The 12737-nt window shown below is 46.0% G+C and overlaps 1 protein-coding gene across 2 annotated transcripts in view; it reads left to right on the top strand.

The window, feature by feature from the left end:
* Positions 1 to 4228, top strand: part of STK3 (serine/threonine kinase 3) — a 290300-nt gene extending 286072 nt beyond the window's left edge. For both annotated transcript variants that reach the window (XM_045286470.1, XM_045286473.1), the window contains one exon: positions 2789 to 4228. In XM_045286470.1, coding sequence (XP_045142405.1) covers positions 2789 to 2947 — 159 coding nt within the window. In that variant the 3' untranslated portion in view covers positions 2948 to 4228. The remainder of the gene's footprint in view (positions 1 to 2788) is intronic.
* The last annotated feature ends 8509 nt before the right edge of the window (positions 4229 to 12737 follow it).

Here is a 12737-nt window from a genome sequence, read left to right on the forward strand (position 1 = left end):
TTTTTTTGTTGAAAGTAGATTTGATTTTTGGAAGCAGGAGTCACTTAGGGCCAGGTATGGTGAATAGGGTGGATGAACAAGCCGAGAAATGCTATTTTTGGTTAAAAAGTGAGCTGTGAGTATAAAATAATGTTTCCTGGCCTGGCTCAGAAAAGAAAGCACCAGACAATTAATTACCTTGTGAAAATGGGAACGAGACTACAAGTTGAATCATTTTAAAACCAAGTTTGGATCGTCGTGGGTGGTGGTGGTTAGGTGCCATTGCGGGACATCCGGTGAGAGGGTAGAACCCACACAGAGCGTCTGCGAAGCTGACATCTGTCTGGAAGCACATCACCACGACTTCTCTGAGCTGTGGATGGGTGAATTGCCTGCCTGTTCCCTTAGCAGCCAAGCTTAACCACTGCGCCACCAGGGCTTCCTGAAGCCCAGACCCTGCTTTGCCTGGTGTTGGGGCCCACCTCCACCCAACCCCCAGAGCCCTTCTATTGCTGGTACCTTAGTTTTTCTTCTTCAACAGAACCAGGGCCTCCGTAGTGCTCTGAGGGCTCCCTTCCCTGAAACCTGCTTCTTCAAGGGCCAGTGCCATCCTTGTGCTTGAAAGGGAATCCTGGCTCTCTGATCCCCCATTACATTAATGAGGACTCCTTCCTTTTCCCGAAGCTGTGCAAAAAGAAAAACAGATGTGCTCCCAGGAAAATGCACAACACAACAACACAGAAAGTGGCACGTGGGCAGCTCTTTCATTTGTACCACCTAATACAGGGCTTGGGTGAATAGGGCCTTGAGCCAGCCCCTAAAAGCTTCCTTACAATGACTAAGCTTTTCTCTCCATTTAATGTACGTGTTTCCAAGAACACAAAAGGACTTGGTGCTGCTGTTTTCCCGGCTCGACCCACCCCATTGAACCCCGTGTTATAGGCTTGATCACAACTCATTGCAGCCTGCCGGGCTTCCCGTAAGGCCTCCAAGGCCATAATCCTCACTATAATCCTTAGTGGAGCAGAATGCCCCCAAGTGGCTGGTGCATTTGAACTGCTGACCTCGTTGGCAGCTGAGTTGCTTGTCCACTGCATCACCAGAGCTCCAGCCTACCAAGGTCCAAACAAAGCCAACTTACTGCCATCAAATCTATCCTGATTAGAGCCATGCTGCAGGACAGCGTAGAACCTGCCCTGTGGGTTTCCAGGGCTGTCGATCCCTGTGGGAGGCCAAAGTGGCTGGGAGGTTTGAGCTGCTGACTGCTGGCCTTGTGATGAGCAGCCCACCAGGCCTGCTGGCTTCTTACCCCTTGGCAAGAGCTCTGTGAACTGTCGACGGAACCAACAGTCTTCAACTGCCTGCTGCCTGCCATCACTGCTTTCATGCTTTGTTCTTTAAAGAAACGTTTAGAATGAAAAAATATAGATATTAATAAGCTAAAGGTCTAAGTATTAGATGGCATGTTTCAGGGCATCCCTACAATATGCTTCTCAGGAGATATCTATGTCTGGTTATTTCTCTATTTAAGTAAATGCAGTGGCGCTCAGGGTGCCACGGACCTAGCACAGAGCAGAGGAGGCGCCGTCCCTGTCCCCATGGGTCAGGAAGCCCCACTCAGCCACCTGATAGTCCCCGGGAGCCAGCAGAGCCAGTGGCATGTGCCCGAGGCAGGGGCAGGTGCTTCACTTGCACTTTGGCCACGTCCCCGGAGCCTCTCCCCTCTCCAGGCCTGCGTCTGTGCGGTTTGGGAGATTTCACAACACAGATTAAGCACCCCAGTTTATCTGAACCCTGGTGTTACACATCAGGTTAATTTAATTCTTTGACTAACAGTTTAAAATTTCACCATCTGGGGAAACTCAGAACAGCATGGTTTATAATTCGATATGGTCACATTCTGGGATCTCAGCACGTGCTTCTGATGCATAAGCCTCTGACAGTCGGTCAGGGTTGAAGAGGTTCCAGTGACGTGCCGGGAACTGACAGGCAGACTTCAGGGACAACATAGGGGCCGTTCCAGAGCACCCCAAGGAAGCGCCGCCGGTTGCAGTAAAATGAGTCACACGCCTATCTTGGCTTCCCAACACATATACAAGTTGCGCCGACATTAAGCTGTAGCCTAAGTGTGCACACGCAGTATGAAGGGTCTGAACTGGGGCAGGAATGGGCAAAATGTGACATAGGGGCAGGAGGTGAGCAGCCACACGCGGTGAGGAACTGGTGCGGATGGACTTGCCGCAGAGACCACTGATGTGTACGGGCATTGGAACTGGTGCTGATGGACTTGCCGCAGAGACCACTGATGTGTACGGGCATTGGAACTGGTGCGGATGGACTTGCCGCAGAGACCACTGATGTGTACGGGCATTGGAACTGGTGCTGATGGACTTGCCGCAGAGAGACCACTGATGTGTACGGGCATTGGTCGCCCTGCCTTTTGGCAATAGATATGTTTCAGCAGCTTCGTTTTCTCATTTGCTGTTGCTGAAAAAGCCGAGGTTCTGATGGTCTTGTTGCTAATGACTTCGGTGCTCACAGAATGTGGGCTCCAGGCTCCTCCGTGAATGAATTCCAATAGTGAATGTTAGTGGACTCCACTACCACTGTATGTTTCAGGGCATCCCTACAATATGTTTCTCAGGAGATATCTATATCTTGTTATTTTTTGATGTAAAGAATTTGTCAATATGCACATGCTAAGATTTACTAGACCAGAGCCTACACAAGGAATGTAGTTTTAGAGTGGAAATACTTTATTAATATATTTTCTTTTTTCTACTACCCCACCCTCCACTCTTCTCTCCAGTTGAAGAATCTAAGTTTAGAAGAGCTACAGATGCGATTGAAAGCCCTGGACCCCATGATGGAACGAGAGATAGAAGAGCTTCGCCAGAGATACACGGCGAAAAGACAGCCCATCCTGGACGCCATGGACGCCAAGAAAAGAAGGCAGCAGAACTTCTGAGCCCACGCTCCCATCTCTGCTCCCAGGGCTCATCTGGAGACCAAGAAACCACTAAGGATCGAAGGACTTGTGCATTTGATGAATCCCTAAGCTTGGTGTTCTACAGCTGGGCAAAGGTCAGCTAATCATGAGTGGTATGTGCCCAGGTAAACTCCCAGAAGCAGCATGTACCTCTCTAGCCAGTAGGTTTTCACTTCTAGGTGGGGAAATCGGCAGAAACCGATTCTCCTCCCCACCTGTCAGCCGCACATTGGCCACGAACCAGCATCATCAAACAAGGCTTAGAACGCCAAAGCTCTGCTTCCCTTGTGCAGCCCCAAGGGCTACATATCATCGCATCAAGTAGCCTATTTATTGTATATTGTATCCCCTAGGTGAACTTTATTTATTGATGCGATAGCCACGTCGTCGTGCGTGTGGAAGACACAATCAGGAGAGCTTTAGTCAAGGTAGGAGCTGGTGATGTTCATCTGAATCCCACTTGATGCCAGCAGCTCTGGGCACATGTCTGATCCCCTAGGACCACTTTCCAGCGGAAGTGAGTCATTAATGACGGTATCACCGGCCAGGACCAGCCTTTTTATTCTGAAGCAAAATTCCATTTCTACTTTTAAAATTGTGTCGAATGTTTCCAGTGTTGATGTTTGGTACAAATAGAGCCACAGGAGGGGCTTCAGTAAATTAATGGAAAAATAGAATTAAGCGGTAATGTTATTTTTCTGTGAGCTTGTGAAGCCTCTGTGTGTGTGTGTGTGTGTGTGTGTGTGTAGAGTTATGTATGTTTAAAACCAAAGAAATCAATAGAACCCTTGCACGCACCCCCCCAAAATGTGGCAAATCTTTTTAAATAAATGAAATTTTAAGACAAATGTAGTTTGTCAATGTTCATGTTCCACCTGTAGGCCTGAGAGCTAAGCCCTGTCACACCGTAATAAACTCAGTCAGTTTGTTTCTTGAAAATGCGTTCTGTTGTCAGAAGCCTTTTAAAAAAATTTTTATTTGTCTTTTTGTGGGAATCAGTAAACATCTTAGGCCGGATGATAATGAGATAGCAAAAACATTAGTACTGAACCGTGCAAGCCTTGGGGACTGAAAGAAAAATAAATAAATGAAACAGTGACAAAGGAGCTCCTTTCTAAGCTGAGCAAGCATTTGTATGACTGCTCCGGGACCAGTCGTTTCCTAAGCTGCATATGGCCATCTTGACAGCGTTCGTTCTGTTGTGTGTCTAATTAGTACATGTAAATCACAGAGACAAATAAACTGCACTGTGCCACCCAACCGGCTCTGGCTCGGCATCCTTTCAAAGCTCACGTGCTGGCTTCCCCAAGAAGGAAGGTGGATTCGGACTGTTAGCGTTGTTCCCCAACAACTCCGTGGGCCCTGTAGCCCCCAGGCATTTCCCACACATGTTCAGACTCATCTCAGGCTGGCAGGGTGCCCCCTGCTGCCATCTTCCTCACCCAGGGAGCCTACTTTGAAGTTTCTACCGTCAGTGGTCACAGCGCAGGAAAGGTGCCCTGAGAGTCACACACTGGCTCTCCAGCCAGCAGCTGAGAACTAGCCACTGGCCGCTCTCGTTCTCAGGGGAAGCAGGGGGGCACACCCCAACCTTCCGGGTGCCTGGACAGAAGGAGGGACTCCCACAATAAATGAGACCCAACTCTGCCAGGGAGCTGGTTCCAATTCCTCGTGACCCTAGTGAATGAAATAGAACCGCCCCGTGGGTTTCCGAGACTCTTTATCCTTTCTCCCACGGAGCAACTGATGATTTCAAACTGCAGGCCTTGCAGGTAGCAGCCCAGCGCATTCCCGCTACGCCACGGGGGCTGGTGGCTGTGCCCCAGGTCATGCCTGTGTGTGGCATTTGTGTCTGTTGCAATGTAATTGGATGCACTTTATCGGATGGTATGGACAGTGGTTGAATACTAGAAAGCTTACTCAAAAGAAAGGTGGAATTTGTGATATCCGCTTCAGTCACATCTTTATTGGGGGCTCTCTGGGCAGTCAGATGAGTTAATCCATTCAGATACTCTATTCTTTTTTGCCCTGAATGGTTTTTCTTTTCACTTACCTGGTAGCCTGCATCACTGTCTGGTAGGCATTGGACTGACTGCTGACCGCAATCCACCAGCCGCTCCTCGGTAGAAAGACGCGCAATTGTGCAAAGATCCGCTGCCTCGGAAACATCAGCCTGGATTTGGTGGCTGGGGGTTTGGATTAAGCACCTTGCCTGGCTTGGTTGGATCAAATGACTGGTTTGCTCTCCTCAAAATAAAACCACCTATGTGATAAAGACAAGAAACCTTTAAAAGATGATTTTTCTCCAGTTTGTAATATTAGAACATTGGTGCGAATTAATTCGAAGAGAACTGTTACCATTCTTATGGGTTCAGAGCAATGGCATTGTTTTGTCTTAGAGCCTTAGGAAACTCCAGAACATTTAGAATCATATCTATTTTATTTAAAATTTTCCCCCAATTTTTTAATTCTTGCCCTCACCAGCCACCCCCACCAAAGGAAATCATGATAAAAGTCAAGTGCCATGAAAGAGATCGTCAAGTGTATTAAATCTTGATGAATTATGATGCTTAAGAAAACGAGTGTTCCAGTTATTTTCATGAGTTCAAGAAGAAACTCATTATCTTAACCTTGGTTGTTGAAAACGTACCAAAAATAGATAGATGTACTTTCTGCACCCCCCTGCCCCTTAATAAATACAGTATTGTGAATGTCATGGAAGCTGATGAGTCAGGGTTTCATCCCTGAGAAGCCAGCACCATCGTATATACTGTCCTGTAGAAGAGAAAGTGTGCTTGATTGAATTTAGATGACTCATTGCTACAGACATACAATACCCTTAAACAGCTTATTTGAACATAAATAGCCTTATGTTCAAAACATGGCCTCATTTGGCCAATATAATTTGAGGAAGGAAATGTCTTTATTTAAATGGATTTCAAAATAATAACACCTATTATTTGAGGCACTTACCAGGTGCCAGACACTGGTGTGAACATGTGACACCTGGCACTTCACAGGGTTTCCCTGCTTTACCCTCTGCCCATTCCCCTAGTCCCAGGCCTAGCCCTAGGTTTATAGTCACACTCCATGTGGGGGGGTTGGGGGTGAACTGTGTCGCTGCTCTAGTGGAAATTACATAATACATTGGTAAGATGTTTTCCACTGAGTCACAGGAAATCTTTTCAAATTGCTGACATATTAGCATTCAAAAGCAATGCTATTTTCGTTTCCTATCCTGCATGTTAATGATTAAAATTAATCCTGAAACGACTAATGATATTCTAAATAGAACACCACTTAAAAAATTGGAGTTACATGGCATTACTAAACTGTTATTTGCGCAGGCATTTAATTCAATCTTTCATCAAAATGTTACTTTGGAGTGCCATGCTGTCTTTGGCATGAAAGACTGGGAATCAGGTCTAAGAACATGTGACAATCTGATTAGACCTGGACGCAAGCAAGTTTGGTAGGCAGCTGGGCAGTCTCTTGCCCCACTGCTCCCAGTCCACACAAAAGACTTTCAACCCCACAAAATCATTCCAGCTTCCTGGGTCAAAAAAAAGACCTCAAGAGAGGAAACAGGTGACCTGATACAGTACATCCCCCAGGGGTGGAAAAGGCAGCCAACTCCCCACTCTTCTAGTGCTGGGTCGCACTATTAGCCAAACTGCCACCATTTTCTTCACCTGAAGTTCCCAAAATAAAACTTTTACTTGTTTGACCCCTTCAGCTTACACGATTTTGATTACCAAGTTCAGAATGAATTTGACTCCTTAGCGTTTGAGTTAGTTAGTTATGCTAACCTGGCCGATAATCACATGTGGGGCTAATTGAAAGGCAGAGGGATAAATGGGCGGTGAGCCTCGCCTTTCTAGTTCTCGGGTCTCTTGCTTTGTGATGGTCGCACCAGGGTGCAGCTGCCTTAGCAGTTCCCTGCTTCAGCTTGCAAGATTGACTTCCTGCAAGACATCCCCAAGGAGAAGCCACATGGACCTATCCCATGCAGCCCTGGGTGCTGGAGCAGCCGTATGGAGACCCCTCTAGTGCTGAGATGCTTATTCCTTCACTGACTCAGCTTTCCTCCTGCAGTCGGCATCATTGCCTCTGTTTTGTGAGGTGGAGGACTTTGTGGACTGGTGTTGAGTTAATGGGTTAAAGTTGGACTTGTGGGCTTGGGCAGCATTGGGTTGGGATGTTTTTGTGATGCACACTTGCTTTACATAAAACTCTCTCATACATGAGTTGCTGTGGATTTGTTTCTCTAAAGTACCTAGACTAACACAGCGTTCAAGACTTACAGCAGGCCATCATGTGTAACTATCTCCCACTACTGCTCTGTGTGAGCCTTGGCTCCGACAACCAAGCTACTTCCAATCTCACCAATGTTTTCTTGTTATTAAATGGCAGCAAATCAGCTTGAATTCATAGCAACTCATCTGTGCTCAGCAGAAGGAAGCACTGCCTGGTCTCTGCACCGTCCTCACCATTGTTCTTATGCTTGAGCCCACTGTGTCCACCCATCTCACTGAGGACCTACCTGTTTTTGCCCTGTCCCTCTACTTTACCAAGCTTGATGGCCTTCTCCAGGGACTGGTCTCTCCTCCCAACATACCCAAAGTATGTGTGTTAGTCTGGGTTGATTAAAGAAGCAAATCCAGAGACACTCATATATGTGTAAGAGAGAGTTTTATATCCAAGAGCAATTGGATATTAAGAAAACATCCCAACCCAGTCCAGATCAAGTCCATAAGCTCAATATTAGCCAATAAGTCCAGTATTAGCGCATGTTTCCAATACTAGTTCATAAACTCTTCTACAGACACACGCAGCATATGCAATGATGCCGAGAGCAGGAAGATCACAGGCCAGTGGGTGACAAGTCTTATGGAAGCATCTCAGCACTGGCATGACTCTAGATGGCTCCTCCAGCTTCAGGACTCTGGCTGCCATCAGCATAGCTTCCTGTGGCTTGTCAAACAGAATGCAAAGCAGAGTGAGTGTGTCCCACCTCCAGGGAGGAAGACAGGAGTTCCCAGAATCCTCAGGAGAAGGCCATGCCCACACAGAGGTATCATTGGCTCTGACCTGATTGACAGGCTAGACTCCACCCCTATACCCTACTTAACAAGTTGACATGAAATTATGTAACCATCACAGTATATAAGACGAAGTCTCACCATCCTTGCCTGTGAGGAACACTCTGGCCGTACTTCTTCCAAGACAGACTTGTTTGTCCTTTTGGCAGCCCACAGTACTTTCAGTATTCTTTGCCAGCACCATAATTCAAACTTGTCTGTTATCCAATGTATCTACTTAGTTTAGTATAAAACTTCTATAAACAAAGGCGGTGTTTATGCATCTTGCTCCCCATAATTTCTATCAGCATGTGACATAATTAATAAGTAATGTTTTATTAAATACAGTTAGCTCAAGCAGTGAAACATCATTAACCAGATAGTCCATCCTTCTCAGCATCCAACAACTAGGTTCCAGCATCTTCTCAGCCATGTATTTTTTTTTTACACATTATCTCTAATCCTCACAACAGGATCCATATTGCTTTTCTCAGAAAAGAGACAAGGAAAAATTAAATGAGGTCACAGTATCAGTCAATGCTAGCTAGCATGAGCTTCAAGCACCAGCCTGTCGGCCCTAAAATCTCTGCGTTTTCCTCTAGATGCATCAGTCTGGCTCTAGAATGACGGGGTTGCTAAGCCTGCCTGTAGATCTATCGTAGAAAGAGGACCAACTACTCTCTTTTCTATCCAACCTTGGGCGGGGGGTGGGGGGTGGAGGGGCATTTGTGCCTCTTCACCCTTCAGTGGAAGCTGCATGTTCCGAAGGGCATCTTTTCTGTATGTGAGGGGAAAGACAAGCAGGATGCGGGACTTACACTCCCAAGATGAGTTGTACAAAAAGATAGTTTTTCTCGGTATGAAGAGTTCTGGTTTCTTGAAAGCTTTTTTTTTCCCCAAGAAAGAAAGGGTGTTCTGTTTTCTCTATAACCAACATTTTTCATTGTTAATGTGTACTTAAAAAAAAAAAGTTTCTATCGAGTCCATTCCAACTCACAGTGACCTGATATGACAGAGTAGAATTACTCCAAGTGTCCATGGCTGTAGTCTTTGCAGAAGCAAATGCCACGATGTCTGTGGAGCAGGTCATTCCAGTTAGCAGCTGGCTGAGTCAGCAGCTGGACTACCAAGGCTCCTAGAGTCCTTACTCTGGAGAGAACAAGCACGGTGGAGGGAGCCTGCCATCCCAGGCAAGCCAGCCCAGGCCCACTAGACGCCAGGGGTGTCTGAGTAGACCCTGTGCTCCTCATGGTTCTCAAAGGCTGCCTTTTCCGAAGCAAAGCACCAGGCCTTTCTCCTGAGGTGCCAACCATTTAGTTAGCAGCCAATGGCAGTAACCATTTCTATCATCCAAGGCCTCCTTCTCTTAATTTAGGCGACTGTTTCTGGAGAAATAAAGAAAAGGGCCCTGGTATTCATTGATCAGCAAATGTATTATCATTTCTAAAGAATATTAGAATCAGGAAAGTCTATTATATTCAACTTGGTCATTTTTTTCTACGTAGAGGAAAATCAGTTGGTGTGGTGTGGCAGTTACATAATCTGCCAATTTGAGGAAGGGGTGGAGTCTAGTCTATCAATCAGGTCACAGCTTGATGACCTCATTTGGAGGCGCCAAAGGGATAAATAGCTCACTGGAGGCCAGATACACTCTCTGCTTGTTTCCCTGCAAGACACTCCTGTTAACAAACCACATGGAGCTACGCTGATAGAGTCAGAGCCCTGGAGCTGGAGGAGCCACGTGGAGACCCACGCCAGCACTGAGATGCTTCTACCACCACTGGATCCACTAGACTTTCCACCTACTAGCCTGTGATCTTCCTGCATTTGACATCATTGCAGGTATTGTGTGAGTCTGAAGAGGAATTTATAGATTGAAATTGGACATATGAACTAATATTGGACTTAAGTGCTTGATCTGGACTGGGCTGGGATGATTTTTTAAGATACAATCACTCTTTATATAAAGCTCTGTCTTATACACATATGAGTGTCTATGAATTTGTTTCTCTAGACAACCCAGACTAACACATGAGGTAAGCGGAACTTTCTTCAAGGCTTTTGTTTCTACTATAGAGACATTGTTCAGGCCAATATCTATTGCCCTACTTATGAAAAACCTTCCATTAACTCAAATTGTTCAGAAGAGTTGTGTTTCACTAATATTCTAGCACTGCTTATTCCTACAAATATGAGTCATTCCATTGGCTGGATTTCTCAATTTCCTTTGGCCCCAGGAAGCAAGAAATCAAATTTTTATTGTAATTGCTTTATAGGCTTGCATGAACTGCATATCTACGTTTCTCTGATCTTCTACAAAAACTGAAGAGATCTTCTAAAAGAAGAACTCTCTGGAGGTATAAATCTTTCCACAGTACTTTAACAAGCTCTGGTTTCACCAGCATGTGTAGCATTTGTATCTATTGATGTTCTTGTAGATGTCAAATATGGTGATATGCGAGAAGGTACTTTGTTGTTCAGATCCTGGCTTTAGAACCCTGCTGAATCATGCGTGTGTGGATACTAAACTGCTACCTCCGTGGAAGAGTTCTAGGGTAGGGTGTTCCTGGAGACTGAAATAGCCCCTGTCTGGGTGGTGGTTGTTACGTGCTATAGAGGCCGTTCCAACCCATAGGCATGACCGAATGAAATACTGCCTAGTCCTGCACCGTCCTCACAATTGTTCCTCTTCTTCAGTCCATTGGTGCATGCAACCATGGTGTCAACCCATCTCCTGGAGGGGCTTCCTCCTTTTCGCTGCCCCTCAGCTTTAGCAAGCATGATGTCCTTCTCCAGGGACTGGTCTCTCCTGACAACGTGTCGGGAATATCCTTGGCCCTCACATCTCCTGCCCTCACCAACCTGTTGAGAGACTGGATGAACCAGCAGAAAATGACCAACCCGGAGAGAAAACGCTGGCCCACAACCTGCAGCAGCCAGCTCCGTGGTCCCCCGCCCCACCTGCCCCACCACTTCCAATGAAACCACTGTCTTCAGCTATCAGTCCAGGAAGCCAAACAACAATCCTTGAAACTGTGAGTTTCCTGAATTTTCTGACCCTGCTTCCAAGTTAGGACCAGCCCACTGCCATCAAATCAATTCTGACTCATACGGCAAGGTAGAACTGCCCGTGTGAGTCTCCACAACCGTAACTCTTTCTGGAAGTAGAAAGTCTCTTCTTTCTCCTGTAGACTGGCTGGTGGTTCTGAACTGCTGACCTTGTGGTTGGCAGACCAGTGCATTAGCCCTACACCCCGAGGGCTGCTCCAACCTAGGACCAATGATAGGAAACCAAATCTGCTCCCCTAACCAATCGCATCTGCTGTCCCCGCTTCTAGTTCACCCTCCCCTCTGGACTCACCAAAGACTTCCTCTTTTCCCTCTATGACGTTTCCCCGTCCCCTACCGGCCTCGGAGTCTCTTCCAAAAGTAAGTGATGACGGTTGGCTCACTTAGTATAGCCCGCTCTGGCTAAACCGTCCTTCTGACTTGAGCGTCCGCTGTCTTTTTCGGCTGGTAAACCTCTCTGTATCTTTCCATACCTATTCTTATAGTCACGAGTCCCCTCAGACGCTCAAAGAACATACGCAAAATGGGAAGGAAAAAGGACAGAAGGAGCCAGGGTTTTTAGCATGATGGAAACAAGTTTTCACCAAAAATTACCCACCCGCCCCCAAATTACAAAAGAGTATCATGCTATATATTTTCTTCAGTAGCAAAGCAAATCTCTTCCATTTTATGAGCAAGCACTAAGAAAGCAAAGGAGAGCTAGAATTTTCCTAGGGCAAATCCAGTGTCTGGCCCTGTTTAAACTGAGCGACTAGTTGTCTTTTAAGTCTCTGGAGAATTTTCCAAGGTGAACTGTAATTAGTGGGAAGGAAGCTAAATAAAACCTGATATGAAAGCTCCTGGCGTTTCAATATTCTGATTCGAATGTTCCAGCATGTACAGAACATGCTCGATTGGGGTGGCAGTGGGTGGGGAGGAGGGGGGCGGGGCCATCCTGCAGCTGTGCATCTTTCAGCCTTTCCATTTTTTTCCAACAGCTTTCTTTCCTGTTCACAAAGAGAATATTCTTGGCACACACACACACACACACACACAATTCAAATGAAAAGACAGAATAGCACTTGGAACAGAAGTATTTGATGTGAAAAAAAAAGATGTAACAAAACAAGACACATTGAGGAATCTAAAATGCAGAACTCTTTCATTATTCATGCATCCGTGTGCAAATTCATGCGTTCATTCTCTGTTGACCTTTCTGGAAATATAGAGGAATTGGTTTTAGAAGCACATCAACCGATGGCCTTAGAGCAAGTTATTTGCTTAGGATCTGATCTTTGAAAAGTAGAATGCCGGTTGGAGTAGTGGACTACCCATTTGACAGCTAACTACAAGGTCAGCAGTTCAAACTCACTAGTGGCTCCGAGGCAGAAAAATGAGGCTTTTCACTCCCATGAAGATTTAAACGCTAAGAACCCTTCATAGAGTCACTACGCGTTGGAGTGGACTCGATGGCCATGGTTTGATTTAATAGCCTCTTATGGTGGACTAATGAACCTGGGCCTTTCAATGTTTCCATCAGGCTTTTTGGTTTTGAGGGTAACTTAATTGCTTAAATAAGTAAATGTTGATTTGGATGTGATTTAAATTGGGATGTGGCAAACAGTCACGGACATCCAAGC

The sequence above is a fragment of the Echinops telfairi genome, unplaced genomic scaffold (genome assembly GCF_000313985.2).
Source record: "Echinops telfairi isolate 266 unplaced genomic scaffold, ASM31398v2 ScPeMD7_1;HRSCAF=3_0, whole genome shotgun sequence".
In the NCBI taxonomy this organism is placed as follows: Eukaryota; Metazoa; Chordata; class Mammalia; order Afrosoricida; family Tenrecidae; genus Echinops; species Echinops telfairi.